The sequence below is a fragment of the Mauremys mutica genome, chromosome 6 (assembly GCF_020497125.1).
Source record: "Mauremys mutica isolate MM-2020 ecotype Southern chromosome 6, ASM2049712v1, whole genome shotgun sequence".
NCBI classification, from domain to species: Eukaryota; Metazoa; Chordata; order Testudines; family Geoemydidae; genus Mauremys; species Mauremys mutica.
Window position 1 is genome coordinate 68851408 of NC_059077.1, and position 22628 is coordinate 68874035.

A 22628-nucleotide genomic window follows, 5' to 3' on the forward strand; every position below is an offset into this window, starting at 1 on the left:
ATCTCACTGATGGTAGAATTTTGCCCTTAGAGTTTTGATTCTGTACCTGTAAAACTGAAATACTCCTGGCTTTAGGCCTAATTCTCCTTTCACTTATGCTGGTGTAACCCAGGAGCACTGAAGTCAGTGGCAATAAACCGGGGTATAGCCAATATAAGTGAGAAGAGATTCAGGCTCCTAACTTTTTTTATATTAGAAATCAGAAGTTAGAGGTGTTTTAACTCTTATATACTGAAATATATATTTGTGATACAAAACAAATCTTGTATTTTGAGTAAAAGATTATAAAATGACCCATTCTGTCACACACAAAAAACAAAAACCATTTATGTCAGTTGGTGTGTTTGATCAGTTTGCCATTTTCAATAAAGCTTGGTAATATAATTAACGTTATCAAATGAATGAGGGGCTTTTTCCTTCTCACTGTTTGAGTTCACAAAATCGTTGATTAAAATTGTCCATTTGTATAGGCCTTGTTGGAAATACAGGCCTTTTAACAAAGCATACTTATCTTTTTCCTAGTATAGTGTGAGAAACTGAAAGCTTGCATTCCCTCTCTCAATGTATGTGCATAACTGTAATTAACTTAATGCAATTACTCAAGCATCCAGAGGAAAAAATACAGGAGTTTTTACAATGCTGTAGTTTAAGCAGTGCATTTTCATGCTGACATATTAACATCACAATTCTGAAAAACATGTTTGATATATATTTTGAAATGTATTGTTATTTAGAGGTAAGATGCAAGTTAAATTCAGGAGGACAATAAAATTAATATAGTGACAAGTATTCTGGTTATTTAGCTGCTGGTCAGATAAAAGTTTTTTTTTTTAAATTAAAAAGAAACTCACTTATCACTGTATTTTCATCAGGTTCAAACACCTTCTAACCCAATCCATTTCAGACTGAACAGGGCTAATATCTGTATCTAGTCATGTAGGTATAGGAAGATTCTTGACTGTTATAACATTATTGATGAAATCTGACTTGTTTTGTTTCTCTTCCTATATCTACTTGTCATGATACTGAGGCTTTAAGGAATGTTTTGGCTTTCTTTCATACAGTATGAGTAAACCTTTACCTCCCTTTTTGAATTCAACTTTAACCATGACAAATAATAGTCTTGAGGACATCACATTTTCTTGCTCTTTCTTTTTTGCGGTGTTGAGGAAGCATGCTTCTCATTATACCAGACACATAACCAGATCTGACTTTACACAAAGTACTCAAGGCATTGTCCATGCAGTTATTTGTTCTTGTAAGTTATATGCATGCTCTTTAGAAGACCTAAGATGGAAAAAAACATATCTGACCTCAGATTCCACCTTTTTAGATTACGAAGTGTAAAAATGGAGCAAAGGAAACTGAATGATCAAGCAAACACTTTGGTGGACCTGGCAAAGGTTAGTAGGCAATTACCAAACATTTCATTTGTTCTTTTGTAAATTAATATTTATCTTCTCAAAATGAATAGTTCAGACTAAAAAGCTCATCTCTTCACTGTAGTTCACAAGTACACATACACATTCTTCCTCAGTCTGTCATTATAGGAAAATAGGCCACTTGTCTTATCTGCTGTGGTAAATTCTGTTAAAGCCAGTATCATCCTGTCTGAAGTAGCAAATACTTGATACTTCAGAAAAAAGGCAAAACCCTTGTATAATGCACATAACAAGGAGCCTGATACGATGTTTAGCCTCTTTCAGGAATGGGCCAAGTTTGTGTGATGCTATATATGTGAAAGAGTAAATTGTTCCCTATATTTACGTTTTATGTGAGAGGGAGCATAGCCTACTGGTTCCAGCAAGGGACTGGCACTCGGGAGTTCTGGGTTCATGTCCAGCACTGCTAGTGTGACCTTGGGCAAGTTACAATTCATCTGTGTTTCTGGTCCATATCTGTAAAATAGGGACAATACTTACCTATTTTGGTAGTGTGCTATGAAGCTTGATTATTTAAACTTCTTAAAACCCTTTGAGATCTTCAGATGAAAGGTGTGATTCTGGTGCAAAATACTATTATATTATGTGCTTTCTGTAGGGAATAATAATCAGATTTATAGGATTGAGGGCAAAATGTACAAGTTTTCACATCTGCATGTGTGTATATAGCAGCTGCTCGATCTGAACTTCATATGTCACTAAGCGAGAAGTGTATCTATTTTAAAGAAATATCTCAGACGTCTGTCCCAAATGCTTTGAATCCACATTTGTTCAGTGCTCGCCTTTATGAACAGCCTGAATCCTTCCGTATGCATCCCACTTTTGTATTGCAAAATTCCCTGACTTGCCTGAACTAAAAATAAAAGGGGGTACCCAGCTATTCAGTGCAATTCAAGCACTTCCTATTTATGTCAACTAATAAAGACAACAGATCTGCTCATGAGAGATATATATAGTAGCTTTCCCTCAAGAGTCATGGATGTTGGGCTGATTCGTCACTGCCTTGCACCTTACACAGTTATTCAGTTAACTGTTCATTCCCTTTCTGTGTACTGTAAACTTAACTACACTTCAGTAAATTTGCCTACAAGGCAATAAAGGATCTGGTTATCATTTCAGATCACTTTAAGTGTTTAAACCCAAGTCGTAACTGAACACACATCCCTCTTGTGGACATAGATAAACCACCTTAACTCTTATCTCTGTTTCATACACAGCATTCCAGTCTCATAAGAAAAATACAGTACAGTAATCAAAATGACAGAAAATTATTAATGAAAAAGAATATTGTTTCATAAAGAGATTTAGCAATACAACCATGCAAATATGAATGTACTTTTAAATTCAAATCTTCAAGGGATATCCCTTCTGCTTATTCGTAAAGCTAGTGAACTCTGAAAATAAATTAAACTCTATTTTATCATGTAAGGATCATTGATTCAGCAAGTCCCAGTGTAGACCCGTCATTTGTAGCAGTGAAAATGAAGTATAAAAATTCTGTGCTTCATATTTATGATAGAGCATGTGGTTATTTTCAAAGCACTTTGTATTACCAAATCACTTCTATTATCACTTATATTTTTGTTTTCTAGGGGGAGGGATGGTTGTACCTTTAAAGTATATTTTTCTCCTTGGTCAGCATAAGGAGATCCATTAACACCAATGAGAGATTCATGTGCTGATCAAGGGAGGAACATACTGCTTAGAACTATGAAGATCCATTTAACGCAAATATAGAAAAGGATAAAAATTCCAGAATTTATCCCATATACAGTGGAACCTTTGGACTTCCTCCATTTGTTGAATAAATCCAATATTAAGGTAGCACATTTCTAAATCTCTGTACTTCGGAAAGGTCTTCTGTTTTACCCAATTCATCAACAGTTTGAAATTAAAACAGCTTCACTAAGGAATGAATGTTAACTTCATTGAATGTTGCACCAAGGAGGGATTTGTACTGAAGCCCTGAGTAAAATTACTTCATGAGACAGGTGCTTGTTGTAGTATCATCAGCCCTCCACTCATGTTGACCTTTTCTTTCAGTACCAACTTTAAAGGGCAGGGAAAAAAACAAAAACAAAACTCTACTGGAATAATACTTCATACTGAAATGTTTGCAAACCACATCTAAAGCTCTGCTTGCATCCTCTCCTTTCAGACTCAAAACATCATGTATGACCTGATTTCTGACTTAAATGAAAGAAGTGAAGATTTTGAGAAGAGGATTGTTACTCTGGAAACTAAACTGGAAACCTTAATTGGTAGCATTCAAGCTCTCCCAGGACTGATTAGCCAGACAATCAGCCAACAACAGAGGGATTTTCTTGAAGCTCAGATACAAAATTATGACAAGCATGTTGCCTACAGTGCTGAGAGATCACGATCTTTGTCAAGACGGAGATCCTCCTCCACAGCACCACCGACTTCGTCAGAGAGTAGCTAGAAGAGAATACGTTAACCCCAAAATAAAGACTTTTTGCCATCATATGGTCGATATTTTAGCTTTTATTGTAAAGCCCTATGATTCTAATCAGTGTTATCTTGGTTCTGATGTCAGAATCCTGGAAACCTGAACACAAAGTTTTAGGCCAAAATGAGTGAGAACTTTTTTTTTTCCTGTCAGATGCACAGTGAATGCACCTATTATTGCTATATAGATTATTCCTCCTGTAATTTCACTAACTTTTTATTCATGCACTTCAAACAAACTTTACTATTACAGTATATAATATAATAAAAAGATTAATTTCTGCACATACTGCTTGGTCATTTTGGCTTCAACATTCTTAAATATTTATTAAGCATTATTTTAAGGCCAAATACAGAAGATGATTCTAACCAAAGAAGGACAAAGTTTAAGCGTAATTAGCCTTCACATGTGAACATTGATTTTCTAAATTCAGCCCACAGGGGAGTAAAAAACAATTGCTGGATGAACATTAAGTTTGCGTATGTATAATCTCTTGAGAAGGGACAATGTTAACTTGAATTTTTTAAAAGTGATTATTTAAAAAAAAAATTCTGCTATAACCCTTTATAAAATGTTCCATGAATTTTTTTAAAAGTATTATATTTATTGGAGGGGGGGTTCTGCTCACCTCTTTATGTTTATAAAGGCCTTTTTCAGTAGTGGGAAACTATTTAACTTCCTATACAGTGAAGTTGACTATTCATAAAATGCTGCAAATGCACAAAGTAAGCACAGTAAAAACACAGAGGGGAAATAATTCATGCAGTTATAATCAGTTTAGGAGTGACTTGTAACTATAGCAGATACAATATTTCCTGACAGATATGATTTTCAAGTCGATAGTGTCCCTCTAAATTACTCTGCATTTTCAATGTGCATTTCAAAAGGGTTTGTTTTGTTTTTTGGTTTTTTTTGTCATTTATCTCTGTATGGTGGGTACAAGCTACAGAGAAAAGCCTGTGTCATAGCAGCTCAGTGCTAAATGTCATGTCACATTTAGATAATCCCTTTGATTTCAACTATATAGCAAACTAACAGAAATGAAGTAAGGATTAACCTAAGAGGCTCTTCATGATGGTCATAAAACAGCTGTTGGAAGCTAGTGTTCCAGGTGATGGAATTGAACTGGTGGGTACTCCATTGCTTTCCTTTCATTCACTAATAATGAAGTCTCTTTGATATTTTGAAAAGGCATATGTATGCATTCAGGAATTGTTCTCTTTGGCTTTTCTACTGCATATATTCATGAGTGGCAATCCTGAGTAAATTATTTGTGCAAGGCACAAGAGTATTACATGCAGGCTTCCCATTTATAAAAACAGGATATGTAGGGGGCTTTAACTCCCTATGTTGGTATCATCTTTATCTGTCAACTGATGACAAATGAGTACTTGAAGATAATTGGTAAGTACAGCTATTTCATGTTTTCCTAAAATATATTTATGAAATAGATCTAGATATGAACTATATGCATGTTGAAGGAAATTGAGGTTGTTATATTAAAATATTGCAAGTTCCACTCTACAGAAATTAATTTTTGGCAAACATTTAAAGGAAATTGCTGTTCTCATCTTAGAAACACAGGGACATTTCTAGGATGAATCCATCCATGAATACCCTCATGCTGGGAGATAAAATTTCACTGCTTTATACACCAGTGCGCTTAGCACAAGCACTGGGAAATTCAGACCACTTCTAAGCAGCTTCATTTTTGCCCAATTAAGGGCCAGGTGCTACCATTACAGGGGAAACACTTGTGTGACATACATTGTGGTGGATCGTTAGCTGTGTTTTCTGCCATCATAGGGTATGTCTTAGAACAGACAGCAGAGCATTTGTTACTGCTCCTCTGAGCAGATGACTTACGCTGGTCAGCTTGTTCGTGGCAACAAACGTATGCTGATTTCTGGGCCAGCCTCGTCCTATTCATGATGTTAGATGGGCACAATTGCCAGAATGCTTTTGTATGCCAGTTCAGGGTGTCAGCTGACAATCCACATTGTATATGTGTGGGATTTGAGACCAACATTTTCTAAAGTGGTGTCTGATTTCAAGTGACTCTCCATTTGGGTGCCCAACTTAAGATACTTTTGCCCTGATTTACAGAAACCTTACAGAGATGGGCACTCACATCTCCCACTGAAGTGTTTCTTTTCCCAAAAATATGAATGCTTTCTCTTGCAATATTTTCATATATTTCTGCCTGCTTCTGATACCGTATTGCACATAGGAACTTTTTTATTTGAAACAATTCTGCCTGAAATGCTTCTAAGGTACTCCCCTTCCTCTTAGTCCATGATCATCTTCTTTTAAAGTAAGTAAGATGGGTTGCTGGGATTCATCCATTTATACTGTGTTCTTTAGTAGAAGCCATAATAAAAATGCCTGGATCTTATATACTGCTGTTCGTCAGTAGATCTCAAAGCACTTTACAAAGATGGTCAGTATTATTATCCCCATTTTACAGATAGGGGAAATCACCTAGCAGGCCAGTGATGTAGCCAGAAATAGAACACAGATCTCCTGAATACTACGCCAATGCTCTAGCCACGAGGCAACACTACCATAAGAGAAACAAGAGTAATGAGGACCTTAAATTGCTATCCTTTATGTGGCACACAATACTTTTTAAATCATAAGCTACATGGCTGAAGCAAGTTTTGTGAGGCCTCTGTATAATTTCCAAAAAATGGTTTTCTCGTAAGAACGGCCCTACTGGGTCAGACCAATGGTCCATCTAGCCCAGTGTCCTGTCTTCCAACAGTAGCCAATTCTGGGTGCTTCAGAGGGAATGAACAAAATCAACAGGCCATCACTGAGTGATCCATCCCCTGTCGTCCACTCCCAGCTTCTGGTACATAGAGACTAGGGACACTCAGAGCATGGTGTTGCAGCCCTGAGCATCTTGACTAATAGCCATGGATAGACCTTCCTCCATTAACTTATCTAGTTCTTTTTTTGAACCATGTTACAGTTTTGGCCTTCACAACATCCCTTGGCAAAGCATTCCACAACGTGTGTGTTGCATGAAGAAATACTTCCTCTTGTTTGTTTTAAACCTGTTGCCTATTAATTTCATTGGGTGACCCTTGGTTCTTGTGTTATATGAAGGAATAAATTACATTTCCTTATTCACTTTCTCCACACCAGTCAAGATTTTATAGATCTTGATCATATCCCCTCTAAATCATCTCTCTCCCAAACTGAAAATTTCCAATCATTTTAATCTCTCCTCATACAAAAGCTGTTTCATACCCCTAATCATTTTTGTTGCCATTCTCTATACCTTTTCCAATTCTAATGTATCTTTTTTGAGATGGGGTGACCAGATCTGTATGCAGTATTCAAGATGTTGATGTACCGTGGATTTATATAGAGACATGATATTTTCTGTCTTATTATCTATCCCTTCTTTTTATTCTCCACTTTCAGAAACCTATAGGTTAAGAAGATACTTAAGAACAGCCATACTGGGTCAGACCAGTGGTCCATCTAGCCCAGTATTCTGTCTTCCAGCAGTGGCCAATGCTGGGTGCTTCAGAAGGAATTAACAAAACAGGTAATCATTAAGTGATCCTGCCCGTTTTGCACATTCCCAGCTTCTGGCAGACAGAGGCTAGGGACTCTTCAGAGCACGGTTTTGCATCCCTGCCCGTCCTGACTAATAGCCATTGATGGATCTATCCTCCATGAACTTATCTGGTTCTCTTTTGAATTGTTGATAGTGATGGCAGAGGGAAGCAATCATGCAAAAAGTGATGGACATAGCCAAATGGAGCAACATAGCTTACATATTCTCTTCTTCCAAAAATGAAAATCTTCCCAAATCCACAATGTAGTACAAACTATAGTTTGTGGTTGTATTTTTGTTTGTTTAGGGTTACGTGTTTACTTTCCTGTTGGCTGTGCATAAATGTCACAATGTGGCTTCCAATAATTAGTCTGTGGTGGTTTTTGGTTGATTGTAGTCAGTAGCAGGTATAGTATTTACAATCTGGTTTATTTCAGTAAACCGCTTGCTCTTAGCTATATCTGGTTTACCAACTCTGAGATTCTCTCTTTCAAGATTCAAAATGAAAAACTGGATTAAGTGCTCAATCAGTTATATGCTGCTAGCTCTACACTATTATTCTGAAGTCAATATTCATAGAATCACATAGACTAGATGGGACCTCTGGAAGGTCGTGTCAGCTTTGCCTCTGCTTTGTGACCATATCCTAATATTTCTTCTAATCCATGACTAATAGCTACTTATAAAATCATGTCTTGAAAATTTTCAGTGATGTTTCTTCCTCTAATCGATTTTTTTGGATTAGAACATTTTCCCTACTATTGAATTTGAACTATCCTCTTTTGTGGTTTAAACATGTTACTTCTGGTTTTGTCATCTTGGGGAAGCAAGAATGATTTCTCCTTTCTTGCTTACAACATCCTTTTTATTGGACTCATAAAATATTATCAAGTGTCTCCTTGGCTGTTTTTCTCTAAATTGTACAAACTTTGCTCTCTCAACTGTTCTTAATACTGTAGGTCTTATTTTGAAGTTTTTTATTAACTTTTGGTGCATGTCTGACTCTCTCCCATTTGTCAGTAGGGAGCCAATGTTTGTTTTTTGTTTGTTTGTTTTTTGTAGTAAGGTGACTGGAAGAGTACTTAGTACTTCAATTCACTTTGCTGCGGAGATAGTCTCCCTGTTTTACATATAGTATCTTTACTTATACCATACAACCCATGAGCATGATCTTGCAAACTCTTGCTCATTTGAGTTCTTTCATATGCAAGTAACTCCATAACTTTAACAAGACTACTCAAATGAGCAAGAGTTGCAGAATTATGACCAAATATTTTCAATTTCATGGGACTGGAAATAGTCAAGGGAAACTTTTTGTCTGAAGATTGGAGGGGTTTTGTTTGAAAAATAGCCTTTTTATGGGTTAAAAACATTCAACCAGTCCAATTTTAGGATTTTTTTTCATCCTTTTTTTTTGCAAATTATTTTTTCAAAAATTTTAATTTTTTGAACTGAAACATTGATAATTTTTATTAAAATCTTTTGGGCTTTATGTATCAGAGTTTGGGTTTTCCATCTTTCCTTTTTTCCTCTTATTTGTAAATATCCTTTTCCTTCCCCTCTCCCTTTTTTTTTTTCTAAAATTACTGGGGAAAAAGGGCAGGGAGGAAAAGAGAAAAGGAAGAAAGAAACAACAAAAAATGATGTGTAATGGAATTTCTTGACTAAAAAAAATTCTATAAAAAAGTTTTTAAAAGATGAAAAAAATCACAAATATTTGAATGGAAAGGAGTCCATTCTAAACCCTACAAAAATGAAAATCTCTTAGAAAATAAGAACTTTTTCACAATGGTTTTCCATTTTCTACCAAGTTTAATTGAAAATTAGAAATGAAAAATATTAGGTTCTTGGGCCCCAATCCAGCAAAATATGTATGTATGTGCTTTAACATACAGGAGTCCCATTGGCTTAAGTACATATCAAAGAGCTTCTCTGAACTGGGGCTCTGAATCTGATCTCACACCTGTTTACTCAACTATAATGCCAGAATCAAGTATTATGTCTACTAATCTCTTTCCTCTGATGGATCTGCAGTCTGGTGTCCTGAGTACAAGGAAGGGATTCAGCCAATCTAGATTCTGTTCCTGAATATACTACTGATCATTGTGTGATCTTGGCAAGTCATTTAGCTCCTTTCTGCCTCTGTAAAATAGGAATGAATGTACAGTGCTTTGAGATCTAAGGGTGAACAGGATTCTAAAAGGAGAGGCATTTTTCTTTACTACTTCAGGATTGTTCCCTACAGCAATGCTTTGTTGTATCCAGGTTTAAGTCACTCATGCAGTGGGGCTTTCATCAAGTGGAACCCATTCAATCATTAAAACAGTTTTTCCTGACACTGAATCTAAATTTTATTTTGTTCACTTTCACCCCATTACTTATCATTCTCACTCACCTTCTCTGATGAATGGACTTATTCTCAACTGTTTGGCAGATCTCTTTGGCTGAAAAGGACCTGACAGATAGGGACTGGTATATTTGCTAATTGTCAGGTCACATGATTTTGATTCTACAAGCATTCTAGATTCATTAGCTTGCTTCTGGATCTCTGCCCATGGATGGCCTAAACAATGTTGAGTTCTCCTTTTTCTTTACACATGCAGAACAACACAGTGTTATGATACCATGCACCCTTTAATGGTGTTCCTTCCATGTATATGTAGCTGTGTCTTTTTCAGCATTCATTCACAAAATTGTAGGCTTCAGTCCTTAATTTGAAAATGCTGGCCTTTTGGGATATCCCTGAGCAGCCTCATTTTCCTCAGTCACATCAATAACAGGTTCTCTTCCAGAGGTGCTCAATGTACAGCCCAAGAGCCAGATGCAATAGCACAGAAGCAGGCAATGCATTCAGTGGCTGCCTTTTCCTATAACTGCAGGGTCAGGACGAAGCCAATGAACGGTGTGTTTTTATGGGAATCCTGATTGCAATCTATGGCCCAGATCGTGCAACTTCTTGTACATAATTAGACGGCTGCCCCTGCTTATAACCCCATTGCATTTAACAGGGCTCCCTTTGGGTGCAGCAATCTCCTCACATGTATGAAGTTGCAGGATTTGGGCCTAGTTCAGCAATTTCTATTCATCTTTCAGGAATGATTTCCACAACCATAACATCTGTTTTCACTTGAATTTATCTTTACTTTAGAGGATAGGTATGGTTATATGCAAATTAGCTGTGATCCGTAGACTCAAGTCAAGCACCAATGTTCCTTCAATCCCTTATTACAAAATGCCCTCTCCATGCTGTGTTTTAGAGTTCACCCTCAACAAATTTGGACTAGAGAGTTGGGTCATCGGCTCCTGATTCCTGGGGCATCATTAGGCAAGTTACTTAACTGTATTCTGCCTTTTTGTTCTCTAACTAAAGATCTATCAAGTAACAAAATTATCTTTCCTGGCATAGCAGAATCAGTTAAAAAAAAAAAAATCCTGGCTGAGGAAGGTAAATCTACTTAAAGCTGCTAACAAGAAAGTAAAACCTAACTTCAAAGTGGGTTTCTCCAAAAGCCAGAAGTACGAAGTGTTGATGGGAAAACTTCTTCAACAAACAGATCTTACAAGTTATTTAAGTGATGCTTGTAAGTAGTGAGATCTCTGAACAGACTGGAGGACAAAGTGAGGAGATGCATAGAAAGCTAACAGAGAGCCAATTACCAGATTTAATGTATAACACATTTTAATGGAATGTAGTATACATGTCTGTATTTGATGTAGTATCTCACAACAGCATCTACAGGCACAGGTAAGTCTGTATCTTTTCTGGGTTGAACCATCTTACATTTTCCTTCATCCTCCATATTGAGAATTACAAACCTCCCCACTGAGAGAGGAACATGAAGCTTCTCCTTCCTCTGATTTGATAGCAGGAAGTCACAATACAGCTAAAACCACAGACATAAGGCATCAAAGCGGTTGTATGCATAGCTATTGCACCAGAGCAGTTTAAGTACAAACAACTTTCAGGGCCCAGTGCAAAGATGTGTAAAATGCCTTTAATGATGTTGGCTTCCCTACACTTGGACTCCCTTAAGCCCATTTTACATTAACTTATATGTAAGGGAGTCTATACTGGTGTAAATTACATACTGAGATGCCTGAAGAAGATATAAGCTAACATGACTTATGCCTTTTTGCACCCTAGAGTTGCTCTCTACTCTCCTCAGGTCTGGCTCCTCAATATATGTTACACTTTCTTAAACTCCTTTACACTTCAGTGAAGCAAATTCAGTGGTGATGTATGAGGGGGTGCGAGTTCCATGTTGGTGAGTAGTTTGAGTCTATCGCTATAGACGTTCTAGCACTAGAGTGACCTCTCCCACCGTTCTGCTTACAGAGATCTGAGATCTGTGCCAGAGACAGTGTGCTGGAAGAAAATGAACACCAGTGGCAGGTAATATGGTTTGATATAGGCAGACTTGGAAGTTTGTAGAGAATTTCTGTGAATCTATGCCATTGCTGGGTCCAAAGAGAACCTGCTTCTCCTTTGCCATAGAATCAGAGAAGAGAAATAGAAGAAGAGAAATAGAAACTCATGCCCTGCAGACCCTCCCCAGACTGCCTCCACTCTATGCCACAGCCACTGCAGGGATGATCATTCAAGTTCACAGTAATGATCCACCACATCCAACAAGTGTCAGATTATTTGGGGGCACAGGTAACAAGATCTGAAGGACTCCGCTTCTAAGTGGTTAAATAATAAACGGTATTTAAAGACTAAAAGGCTCAGGTCAAACACTGCGGAAAGAAGTTAGAACCTTGTGTTAAGATGGGCATTGATTTTTGGCTGATGTACCTTAACACTTATTGATGTTTCTGCTCACTGAGAGGCAGATTCTGATCTCAGTTACACCGCAAAGTAACTATAGATTTACCCCGGTGTGCATAAGTTAAGAATCTGGCCCTTAGGGGGAACTCGCCTAGTAAGTGCCCTGGCTTCATTAGTTCAACTCTGAGATAAAGTTTTTGAGAAGTTTGACTAATAAGTGTGGATTAAACTTTTTGCATTAGTGATTTTAATGTGTTTTAAGGTCAGTGCATTACAGCTGTACTTACTGCTGCTGGTTTCATGGTCCCTGGAGCATTTTATTGACTCTAGATAGCTAGGCTAACCTGCAGTCGGACTCAGTCCCACAAGGTGCTGAGAAGCCTGAACTCCTATTAAAGCCAGCAGGAGCTCAGGGTCTTGCAGCAGAACCAAGTGTTCAGCAACTCAAAGGAGCAAGCCCTTAGCAAGGAGAAGATGCTTTCCCATGAGATCAAAAGCTTGACTGAAAGGCAATAATGATTAGCTATCTGGTTATCTGTTCCTTCAGCCTGTTTAATTACAGTCTATGCATCAAGGAGGCCACACAGTCAGTTGGGGGCAGCAGTAGAAAGTGAAGGCCATGCTGATTTCAAATATAAAGGGCATGAAAAGAAACATTCACTGTTTCTTTACAAAGAGATAGAAGTTGCTTTTTATACTTTATGTGCAGGGTCATGTTTCATAGACCCATAGAGTTAGAAGGGACTGCAGGGGTCATCTAGTCTAACCCCCTGCCAAGATACAGGATTTGTTGTCTGTAAACCATCCAAGACAGATTGTATCCAGCCTCCTTTTGAAAACCTCCTGTGAAGAAGCTTCCACGACCTCATAGGCAGTCTATTCCATTGTTCTACTGTCCTTACAGTTAGGAAGTTTTTCCTGAGATTTAATCTAAATCTGCTCTGCTGTACTTTGAACCCATTGCCTCTTATGTAACATAAGAACATACGAAAGGCCATACTTCATCAGACCAAAGGTTCTTCTTGCCCAGTATCCTGTCTTCCGACAGTGGCCAATGCCAGGTGCTCCAGAGGGAATGAACAGAACAGGTAATCATCAAGTGATCCATCCTCTGTGGCCCATTTCCAGCTTCTGGCAAACAGAGGCTAGAGACACCATCCCTGCCCATCCTGGCTAATAGGTCCATCAATGGCTATCTTCCATAAATTTATCTAGTTGTTTTTTTTAACCTTGCTATAGTCTTGGCCTTCACAACATCCTCTGGCAAAGAGCTCCACAGGTTGACTGTGCGTTGTGTCACGAAATACTTCCTTTTGTTTGTTTTAAACCAGCTGCCTATTAATTTCATTTGGTGACCCCTAGTTCTTGTGTTATGAGAAGGAGTAAATAACACTTCCTTATTTACTTTTGCCACACCAGTCATGATTTTATAGACCTCTATCATATCCCCCCTTAGTCATCTCTTTTCCAAGTGAAAAGTCCCAGTGTTATTACTCTGCCCTCATATGGAAGCTCTTGCATACACCTAATCATTTTTGTTGCCCTTTACTGAACCTTTTCCAATGCCAATATATCTTTTTTGAGATGGGGCGACCACATCTGCACACAGTATTCAAGATGCGGGAATACCATGGGTTTATATAGATGCAATATATTTTCTGTCTTATTATCTATACCTTTCTTAATGATTCCCAACATTCTGTTTGCTTTTTTGACTGCCACTGCATATTGAGTGGATGTTTGGGGTTTTTTTCATAAAGGTATTGACAGCTCTGAACATAGATGACTTTTCAAAGATGTTTTGCACCCAAGTACCTCTATGATGGTCATGGTAGAAATATTTAGATACGTTAAATATACAGATGAGACAGACAGAGGGCTAGATCCTCATCCGATATCAACTAACATAGCTCCTTTCATGTCAGTGTTTTGCTGATTTATCAGGTATGGCTCTGACTCAGATAGATTAGATCAAGTAAGATTAAATTTGATAAAATTACATAAAAGAAAAGAAAATTCTCATGTAGCTTTGTGTCATAGGTCTCACCCCCACTTGGAGCTGTTGGGCTCCAATGTGGGGACCTGACTTGGTTTCCCTCTAAACTAAAATCCTAGTTTAGATCTAGTAAGCTGCCATCACTCAATCAGATATGTGGATTGAGACACAGTCCTTCCCCAAAATCCTAGGGGATTCCAAGAGCCCCAAATCCATGGAGTTCTTACACCCAGGAGAAATAAACCATTCCCCCTGCTTCCTCCCCCCTCCCTTTTCCTAGGAGAGATACCGGGATCTAACTACAGAGGGATACCTCCCCCTTCTCTTTCCCTGAGAATCCACCCAAGGAAAGACCAAACAAGACCTTAATAGAAAAGAATTTATTAAAGAATAAAAAGAAAGTAACTTGTCTCTGTAATCCAAGATAGAACCATACAGGGTCTAAACTTATCAATCTCTGGAGAGAATCCCCCTCTCCCCCTTTCTTTCTCAGTGAAAGCAAAGTAACAGCAAACAGGAATAAAGAATTTCCTTTAGCAAACACACCATTGCAAATATAGAAATCAAATTATAAGACTAATTCGCCTTTCTAATTAATACTTACTATTAAATAGTAGAAACTACTCCAGGAGAACTTGGAGACATGACTGTCCTCTCTTAGATCCAAAGAGAGCCCTCTAACAAAGAACACAGACAAAGGCTTCCCTTCACAGAGATTTGAAAAAATCTTGTCTCTGATTGGTCCTCTGGTCAGGTGGTCATCAGGTACTGCATGTTAACCCTTTACAGGTAAAAGAGACCTGAAACCTTAACTATCTGTTTATGACACTTTGCATCAAAGATTTGGATCCAGTTCCTCAGCCTAGCGAATCAGCATCACTTCAGTGAAGTCAATGGTGCTGCTCCGACATCGTTCAAGGTAAACCTCACATTGTAGTCCAGATCGTGCTTGCACAGTGCTTTCTACTATAAGTCCCATTTGTGGTGCAATAGTAAGCACTATTTTCAGTAGGTGCTTGCAGGATCAGATCTAGGCCTTAAAGAGCTGGGAAAAACCCATAATCCCTTAGAAAGCTGTTGGAACCCTGCAGCTGGTCAGTGTAGGGACACTGAGCAGTGGGCTGCTCAGGAGGCGGTGTGATATTGCATGGAAGTGATTCCCTCAATATGCCACTGTGTGTTTCTTATTTGCTCTTCAATTTTATCTGCCAACATTTCACTGGGAAAGACTGTTAAAGTTACATTTCATACTCCCACATTGCAGTTGTATTTGCTGTTGGTTATTTGGGTTTTTTGTAAATACTCAGGAAGTGGATACAATCCAAGGAATAATTCTTGGTTTCTGAGTCCCAGTTTGCCACCTGTACAAACCAATAGAGGGTTCCTGCTTATTCATGTCCTCATCCCACATAGGTTCACACCCTTTGGCCAGTCAGGCTCCATCTCCTTGTCTCTGTATGTGTCTTCCTCCTGTCTTGCTTGAGAGAGGCGGCTACAGAAGCCTCTACCAGCTTGGCTTTTGTCAAAGCTTTTGGGGTTTTATGTTCCTCAAGCGTGTTTGTTGCAAATATGCAGCAGAAACAGGAAAAGAAAATGCTAAAGAAATCATCACTTATTGTTATGACTAAATATTATGACCGTAGTGTATTGAGATCCCAGCTGTGCTGGGCACTGTACCAACACAGATACAGTCCCTACCCTTAAGAGCTCACAATCTGAATACACAAGATAGACAAAGGATGACAAAGAAAACAGAGGAACAGATGTTGAGTTAGCACTCTTCAGTCTCCTTCAACCCTGCTGCTGAGACAGTCCTGGGCCCACCCTTCCAGGATGCAGCTTCTGCAGGGAGATTAAAAGAGCAGACATGGCTTCTGGCTGGCCAGCCAGCCCATTCCATAGAGAGCAGGAAAAGTTTTGGCTCTCCAGATTCCACTATGAAGGAGGAATCTCAGAATATGGTGGTGGAAGAAGAAATGGAGGGGCCCTGCTTTCACCAAGAATAGTGTTAGGGACCAGCTAAGCAGATACTATTGGGTTGCCTACGTTCAGGGGCTTAATGATGTATGGACTGGTTGTCGAGCAAATCTTCAACGTTAAATGCTCTACATCCAAATCCATAGCAGCAATGCCCACGCGAGCCCCCTTTTGATTGGATCTTCACAATTGTCACAGCTGCTTATTCTCCTTCAGGTACAGGGCCTTCTAAAGTGATTGATCCCCCACATCCCAGCAGTATTTATTTCCAGGCTTCAATCTTCACCTGTCAGACTAGTTTGTTTTCTGTCCAGAGATCTCAGAGGATTCAGAGAGGACCAGGCAAAACCAGAGAGATCATTTTACTGCTCCCATAGAAACATTTGCTTTTAAACATTTAACATTTGCTTTGTTTTGCCCTTGTACTGAAAAGATTAAAATTGAAGGCGAAAAGTGTGATGCAAATGCTGGGTTTTTTTCTGTAAGAACAGCTTGTTTCCATGACATTTATACAGTAAGCTTTTTCTAAATAACAGGCAGATTGGTGAAAGATGTTATTTTCTGTCATTTTTCCCCTTTGATCTTTGCTTGGCTGATGTAATGTAAAAGAGCTATAGCCTTTATATGAAGACCTCTTGTAACATATTAGGCTGCTGGATAGAAAGCCTGTTGTTTGTTTTGGGAATGATTGGATGTTAGCCAGTGAATTAGAATGCTGAATTCATGTGAAAAACATTGGGCTGGATTGTGACTCATACCACATGCCCATGCAAGGGACTAAGGGGGAGTAAGAATTCACCTTACACCCCTATATGGGTTACTTGGACTTTGGGCAATGGCCACATATTCCCCACACAGCAGATAGGTGGAGAATTGGCTGGGAAAGGCAGGGAATGGGCACAACTTTGGTTTAGAGTAGGAGTCTCAAACTCAATTTACCTTAGGGCCAGCGCCAGTCCTCAAATCCTCCCAGACGGCCAATGTCACTCATGCTGTCCAGAACCTGCTCCCCCCCCCCAAAAAAACTCCATCCCCCCACCTGCCTAAGGCTCTAGGACAGAGTTTGGGTGGGGGAGGAGGTCTGGGGGAGGGGACTGGGGTGCAGGCTCTGGGATGGAGTCTGGGGTGTGGGGGAGAGGTGCAGGCTCTGGGAGGGAGTTTGGGGGCAGAAGGGGGTATATGGGGAGGAGGTTTGGGGGCATAAGGGGTATGTGAGAAGGGTGTGCAGGCTCTGGGAGGGAGTTTGGCGGTTGAGGAATGTGGGGAGAGAGCCTCTGGGGAGGGAGTTTGGGGGCTGGGGGAGTGTGGGGAGGGGGTGCAGGCGCTGGGAGGGAGTTTGAGGGGTGTGGAGATGGCGCAGGCTCTGGGAGGGAGTTTGGGGGTGGGAGGGGGTATGTGGGGATGGGGTGGGGGGTGCAGGCTCTGGGAGGGGGTCAAGGTGCGGTGCTTACCTGGGCCTCCGTGTGCTTCTGCCCCCAGGCACCATCCCCTCACCATCCCATTGGCCGCAGGGGCGATCGGGGCAGGGGCTGCGCATGGAGGCACCGCCCCGCCCCGCCCCTGGGCCACAGGGAGGGGCCAGCAGACACTGCCACCGTTGCTGTATCCTTGCCATGGAGAAGTCCATTTTCTGGGGCCCCTGAGGGGGGAGTACCCGGGGGCGGCAGGTGGGGCCAAAGGAGAGACTCGGCCCCAAAACTGCTGGAGCCCCGCGGGCCACATTGGGGAGGCTCGCGGGCAGCAGGCTGGGAGTTTGAGACCCCTGGTATTAGACCATCCCATCCTCACCCCACTCACAGAGCAAGGAGGAAGCAGGGAGGAGCAGTGACTCGGAGGTGTCTGAGTTACAGGTCTCCCCTTAGGCACAGCAGCTTATGCACCCCTCCTTGCTCAGAGCTGTATCTTCAGTTACAATCTAGCTCTTTGGGACTATCCCTAAGCCACAGACCCAAGATCCAAGAAAATATCTGATGTTTGATCTTTAGTCTTCTCCTGCAGAAATGATTTTAGTGCTGACATGGGCGGTCACATGAATATCTCCGGAAAATGGATTTCTCCACAGCAAGGATACAGCAAAGGTGGCAGCTGTGCAAGTTCCCCCCAGAACCCTGCTACTGAGCCTCAAGCCAGTTTGAGAAGAATCATTTCTACAGGTGAGGAGCCCTGTTGTCAGTCTTTGGACCCAGTCAGTCCTGGCTCTATTGGTACAGGCTGCCTGCAAAAGGGGTCATTGGTTTTGGTACATTAGGAAGCGGTTTCAGACCACTTACCAATTCATTTAATAGAGGCCACCAGCCATCCTGAAGCTTTTTGGATATTACTACTCTAAGTTTCTTTTAGGATTGTTGAGAGAAAAAGAGACCATGTCATTTTGCTTTCTCCTTTAGAAATGCTACATCATTTAAGAAGCATTTTTACTTGAAAAACAAACTGAAACCAATTATTTTTCTGGAAAATAGATCTGCACTTTCCTATTGGCTATTTGTGGAATTAGCCTGTAAAGACAGGCATCTTCACTTGGTTTTCCCTAGTGTAGCTCACTCCTTGTGCTTTCCAATGGTATATTTCAATACAGCAACATCTAGGTTCATAAACACAAATTAAAGTTAACCCCCGCATAGTGTCCCAAACATGACAGATCACCAGATTTTTGGCACGACAATGAAAATACACATGGATCTGTCCCCAAAATTTGTTCATATCTATCTAGCCAGCTAGCTAGTTATCATATTAAGCCTGGTATCAGAGCACATCGTGGCAGCATAATAGTGAATACCATGCAAAAATGCCTTATTGTAATTGCAAGCTCTTTGGGGCAGACCTTCTTTTTGGTATGTGTGTACAGCACTTATCACAATGGTCCCCGTGTGGTGCCTCTTGGTGCCACCATAACGCAAATAAATAATAACAAATTGAGTGGTAAAAGGGTTAGATGTATAGTGTCAGGCACAATCATGCTGTATATAAAAATTGGGCCGTGTGAGCTAAATTCTGCAGAACTCTAATGCAAATTATATTTTTTTAATTATGAACCTGGATAAATAAATATAATTGTCCTAATACAAATGTTTATACCCAAAGAAAGTATTTTGTTGTTAGTTTTGCAGTTTAATAACCATCTTATTTGCCCTTTTTGATAGATCTCTTTATCCAGATCACTTTATGGAACAGAAACCCATTTCAGATGTTTCCCTAGGTAGAAAACACAAGTAAAATGGAATATGTATGACCTAAATTACCTTAAAGAATGTATTTTACTGTAAGTTTTGCTGTGTTGGGAAGAGAAGGCTAGGAAATCACAGAATACCAAGTCTAGAACTTTTGGGAGAGTTCCATCATTAGCAAAATGTATTTATATTCTTACTGTGTACTAGGTGTGACAGGGTCAGGCCAGAGGGCTACAAGAGAGTGGTCGAAGGTAGATACATTAGTTCCAGGTTAAGCAGGTCCCTTTTCCCTGGGTAAGATAACAGGGACTATTTCAGAACACTCAGGAACTTTCTAGAACTAATTAAGGCAGGCAGGCTAATTAGGACACCTGTAGCCAATTGGGAAGCTGCTAGAATTAATTAAGGCTAATCAGGACACCTGGTTTAAAAAGGCTCTCACACCAGTTAGTGAGGTGTGCGTAAGGAGCTGGGAGTGAGAGGATGTGCTGCTGGAGGACTGAGGAGTACAAGCGTTAACAGACATCAGGAGGAAGGTCCTGTGAGGGAAGGTGAGGACAAAGAAGGTGTTGGGAGGAGGCCATGGGGAAGTAGCCCAGGGAGTTGTAGCTATCGCACAGCTGTTCCAGGAAGCACTCTAGACAGCTGCAGTCCACAGGGCCCTGGACTGGAACCCAGGGTAGAGGGCGGGCCCGGGTTCCCCCCCAAACCTCCCAACTCCTGATCCAACATAGGAGGTTCCACCAGAGGGGAAGGTCTCTGGGCTGTTCCCCGACCCACATGGTGAATCAGCAGAAACTGCGGGGATTGTTCTTACTCTTTTTTCCCCCATACTGGCCAGTGATGAGGTTATCTGAGAAAACAGCAGATTTGAGCCATGAAAGTGGCCAAACTGAGGGCTACTGTGAATCTCTGAGGCAAGCAAAATCCGCCAATAAGCGCAGGACCCACCAAGGTAGAGGAGGAACTTTGTCACATAGGTTGAAACAGGCAACTAGTGAGAATATGTAGGTTAGAATATGTCAGAGCTGATCTTCATGTTTTTATTGCTGTTTCCAGGATAAAACTGGCAATGTAGTACAAAATTAAAGTGAATGCCACTTCAATTGTGGTTATAGAGATGGGACTGTTACACTTATTGAGGTAAAAATTGCCCAAGCATGTAAATGGACAGAATGACTGGTTGTGATAATTAAAGTCCCAAGGCGTTAACTGCCATTTTGCTAAAAATCTTATATGGAAGAATTGCAATGTGAATTGTCCAATTAGCTCACCATGAGAAAGACTTGCATATCGACATGGAAGCAAGGATTATTTGAGACTGTCTCTGATTTAAGAGACAGTCAAAGGTGAAAGACAGATATATCATCATGCATACAAGCACATTGACAACATTGTCAGGGGCTGGAGCAACTTTTAGAAGGGATATGCAGGACAAGTAACTCAATCAATTTGTCTCTCTCACAGCCCCAGCCAAATAGCAGAACAGAAGAGCTCTCCTTTCCTTAAATAAAATGTTATTTTGTACAATGGAAAGAAAAGGGCAAGGAAGATGGTGTGTCTCATACACAGGGAAGAAATTACAGCCGTGTGGGTTAACACAGTGGATGGAGACTCATGAGACCTAGATTCAGTCCCTGGCTCTGCAACATATTTACTGTGGGGACCTTGGACAAGTCACTTAAGGGCTAGATTTGCAAAGGGGGCATAGCCTCAGTGTTACAACACTTAACATTTAGGGGGCCCATCACTTAGTGAAATCCACAGTCTTGAGTTAGATGCCCAGACTCCCTATACAATGATGGGGACAGTTAGGTACTAAAACAGCATCTGCAAAAGGATCTGGCTAAGCTAGCCAATAGGAAATGCTGAGGGGAGGGGCATGTACCCTAAGCCCTGCCCCTCAAAGGGAAATAGGTGCACAATGCTAGCCCAGACTTAGACACTGTCCTTGGCTTGGTATTCCCAGTTGGGAATCCTTTCTTGGAGTTAGGTGCCTGACCCCTTCCTCACAAAAATATGAGGAGGGGCTGCTCCTTTAAAACCTTTATCCCACTGGTTAAACCAGTGGTTCTCAACCAGGGGTGGGGGATGAAGAGGTCTTCCAAGGGGGTACGTCAGCTCAACTAGCTGTTTGCCTAGTTTTACAACCATCTACATAAAAAGCACTAGCGAAGTCAGTACAAACTAAAATTTCATATAGACAAATGAGAAAGGAAGCAGTTTTTCAGTAATAGAGCACTGTGACACTTTTGTATTTTTATGTCTGATTTTGAAAGCAAGTAGTTTTTAAGTGAGGTGAAACTTGGGGTACGCAAGATAAATCAGCCTCCTGAAAGGGGTACAGTAGTCTGGAAAGGGTAAGAACCACTGGTTAGAGCACTCTCCCAGCATGCGGGAGACGTAGAATAAAATCCTTACTCTGATGTAGGGCGGAGATTCAAAGTCTGGTCTCGCACCCTCCAGGTGAGTGCACTAACCACTGAGTTATGGGGCATTCTAGAGAACTGGTTTCTCAGTCTCTCCTTTTGAAGCTGTTCCACTTCAAAATAAATTTTATAAAATGTATCAGTGTAAAATAAACTATGAAATAAATTCAGTAGTCCCTGGAGCAGGACCTTGAACCTGCCTCTCCTGTATCCCAGATAAGTGTTCTAAGCATTGGGCCATGGAGACACTCACACTTTCTCACACAAGGAACAGTTCCAACAAGAGCGTGTCCCACACCAGCACACCCCAGCTATTACCGCGCTCACCTTGCTCCACATCAGGCAGGGGGAGGATTTGATTCCTATATCCTAGTTGAGTGCTCTTATCGCTGTGCTATAGGGAGGGGGTTTAGGGGGTAAGGAGGGTGGGGGAGGGGGAGGGGGAACCACCTCTGCCATTGGTTAGTGCCAGGCCCCGTCAGCATCAACCTCTAAATATGGTGACCAGCTCAGGCCCTGCATGTGAGACAGGCAGGGCAATGCCTAGTCTGAGGATCCTGCTGGGGTTTAGGTACGAACAGGGCATCAGGACTCTGATGGCTGTGCACATGCCCAACAGCAGTAATTTTAGTGCCACAGTGACTTTACTGGCAGACACCTAGGGTGGGATTCACAAAGGTCCCTAGGTGCCTAATTCCAATTGAAATCAATTGGTGTGAGGTGCCTAAATGCCTTTGTTAATCCCACTTCTAAGGACTTTAGGTGCCTACAAGATTTGGCAGCAACTGAGCAGAGGGGTTGAGGTCTC

General features: G+C 40.7%; 1 protein-coding gene across 5 annotated transcripts in view; it reads left to right on the forward strand.

Moving 5' to 3' along the window:
• KCNN2 (potassium calcium-activated channel subfamily N member 2) overlaps positions 1-4151 on the forward strand; it is a 176863-nt gene extending 172712 nt beyond the window's left edge. For all 5 annotated transcript variants that reach the window (XM_045020092.1, XM_045020090.1, XM_045020089.1 and 2 more), the window contains 2 exons: positions 1334-1403; positions 3601-4151. In XM_045020092.1, the coding sequence (XP_044876027.1) occupies positions 1334-1403; positions 3601-3885 (355 nt within the window). In that variant the 3' untranslated portion in view covers positions 3886-4151. The remainder of the gene's footprint in view (positions 1-1333; positions 1404-3600) is intronic.
• Positions 4152-22628: the final 18477 nt, after the last annotated feature.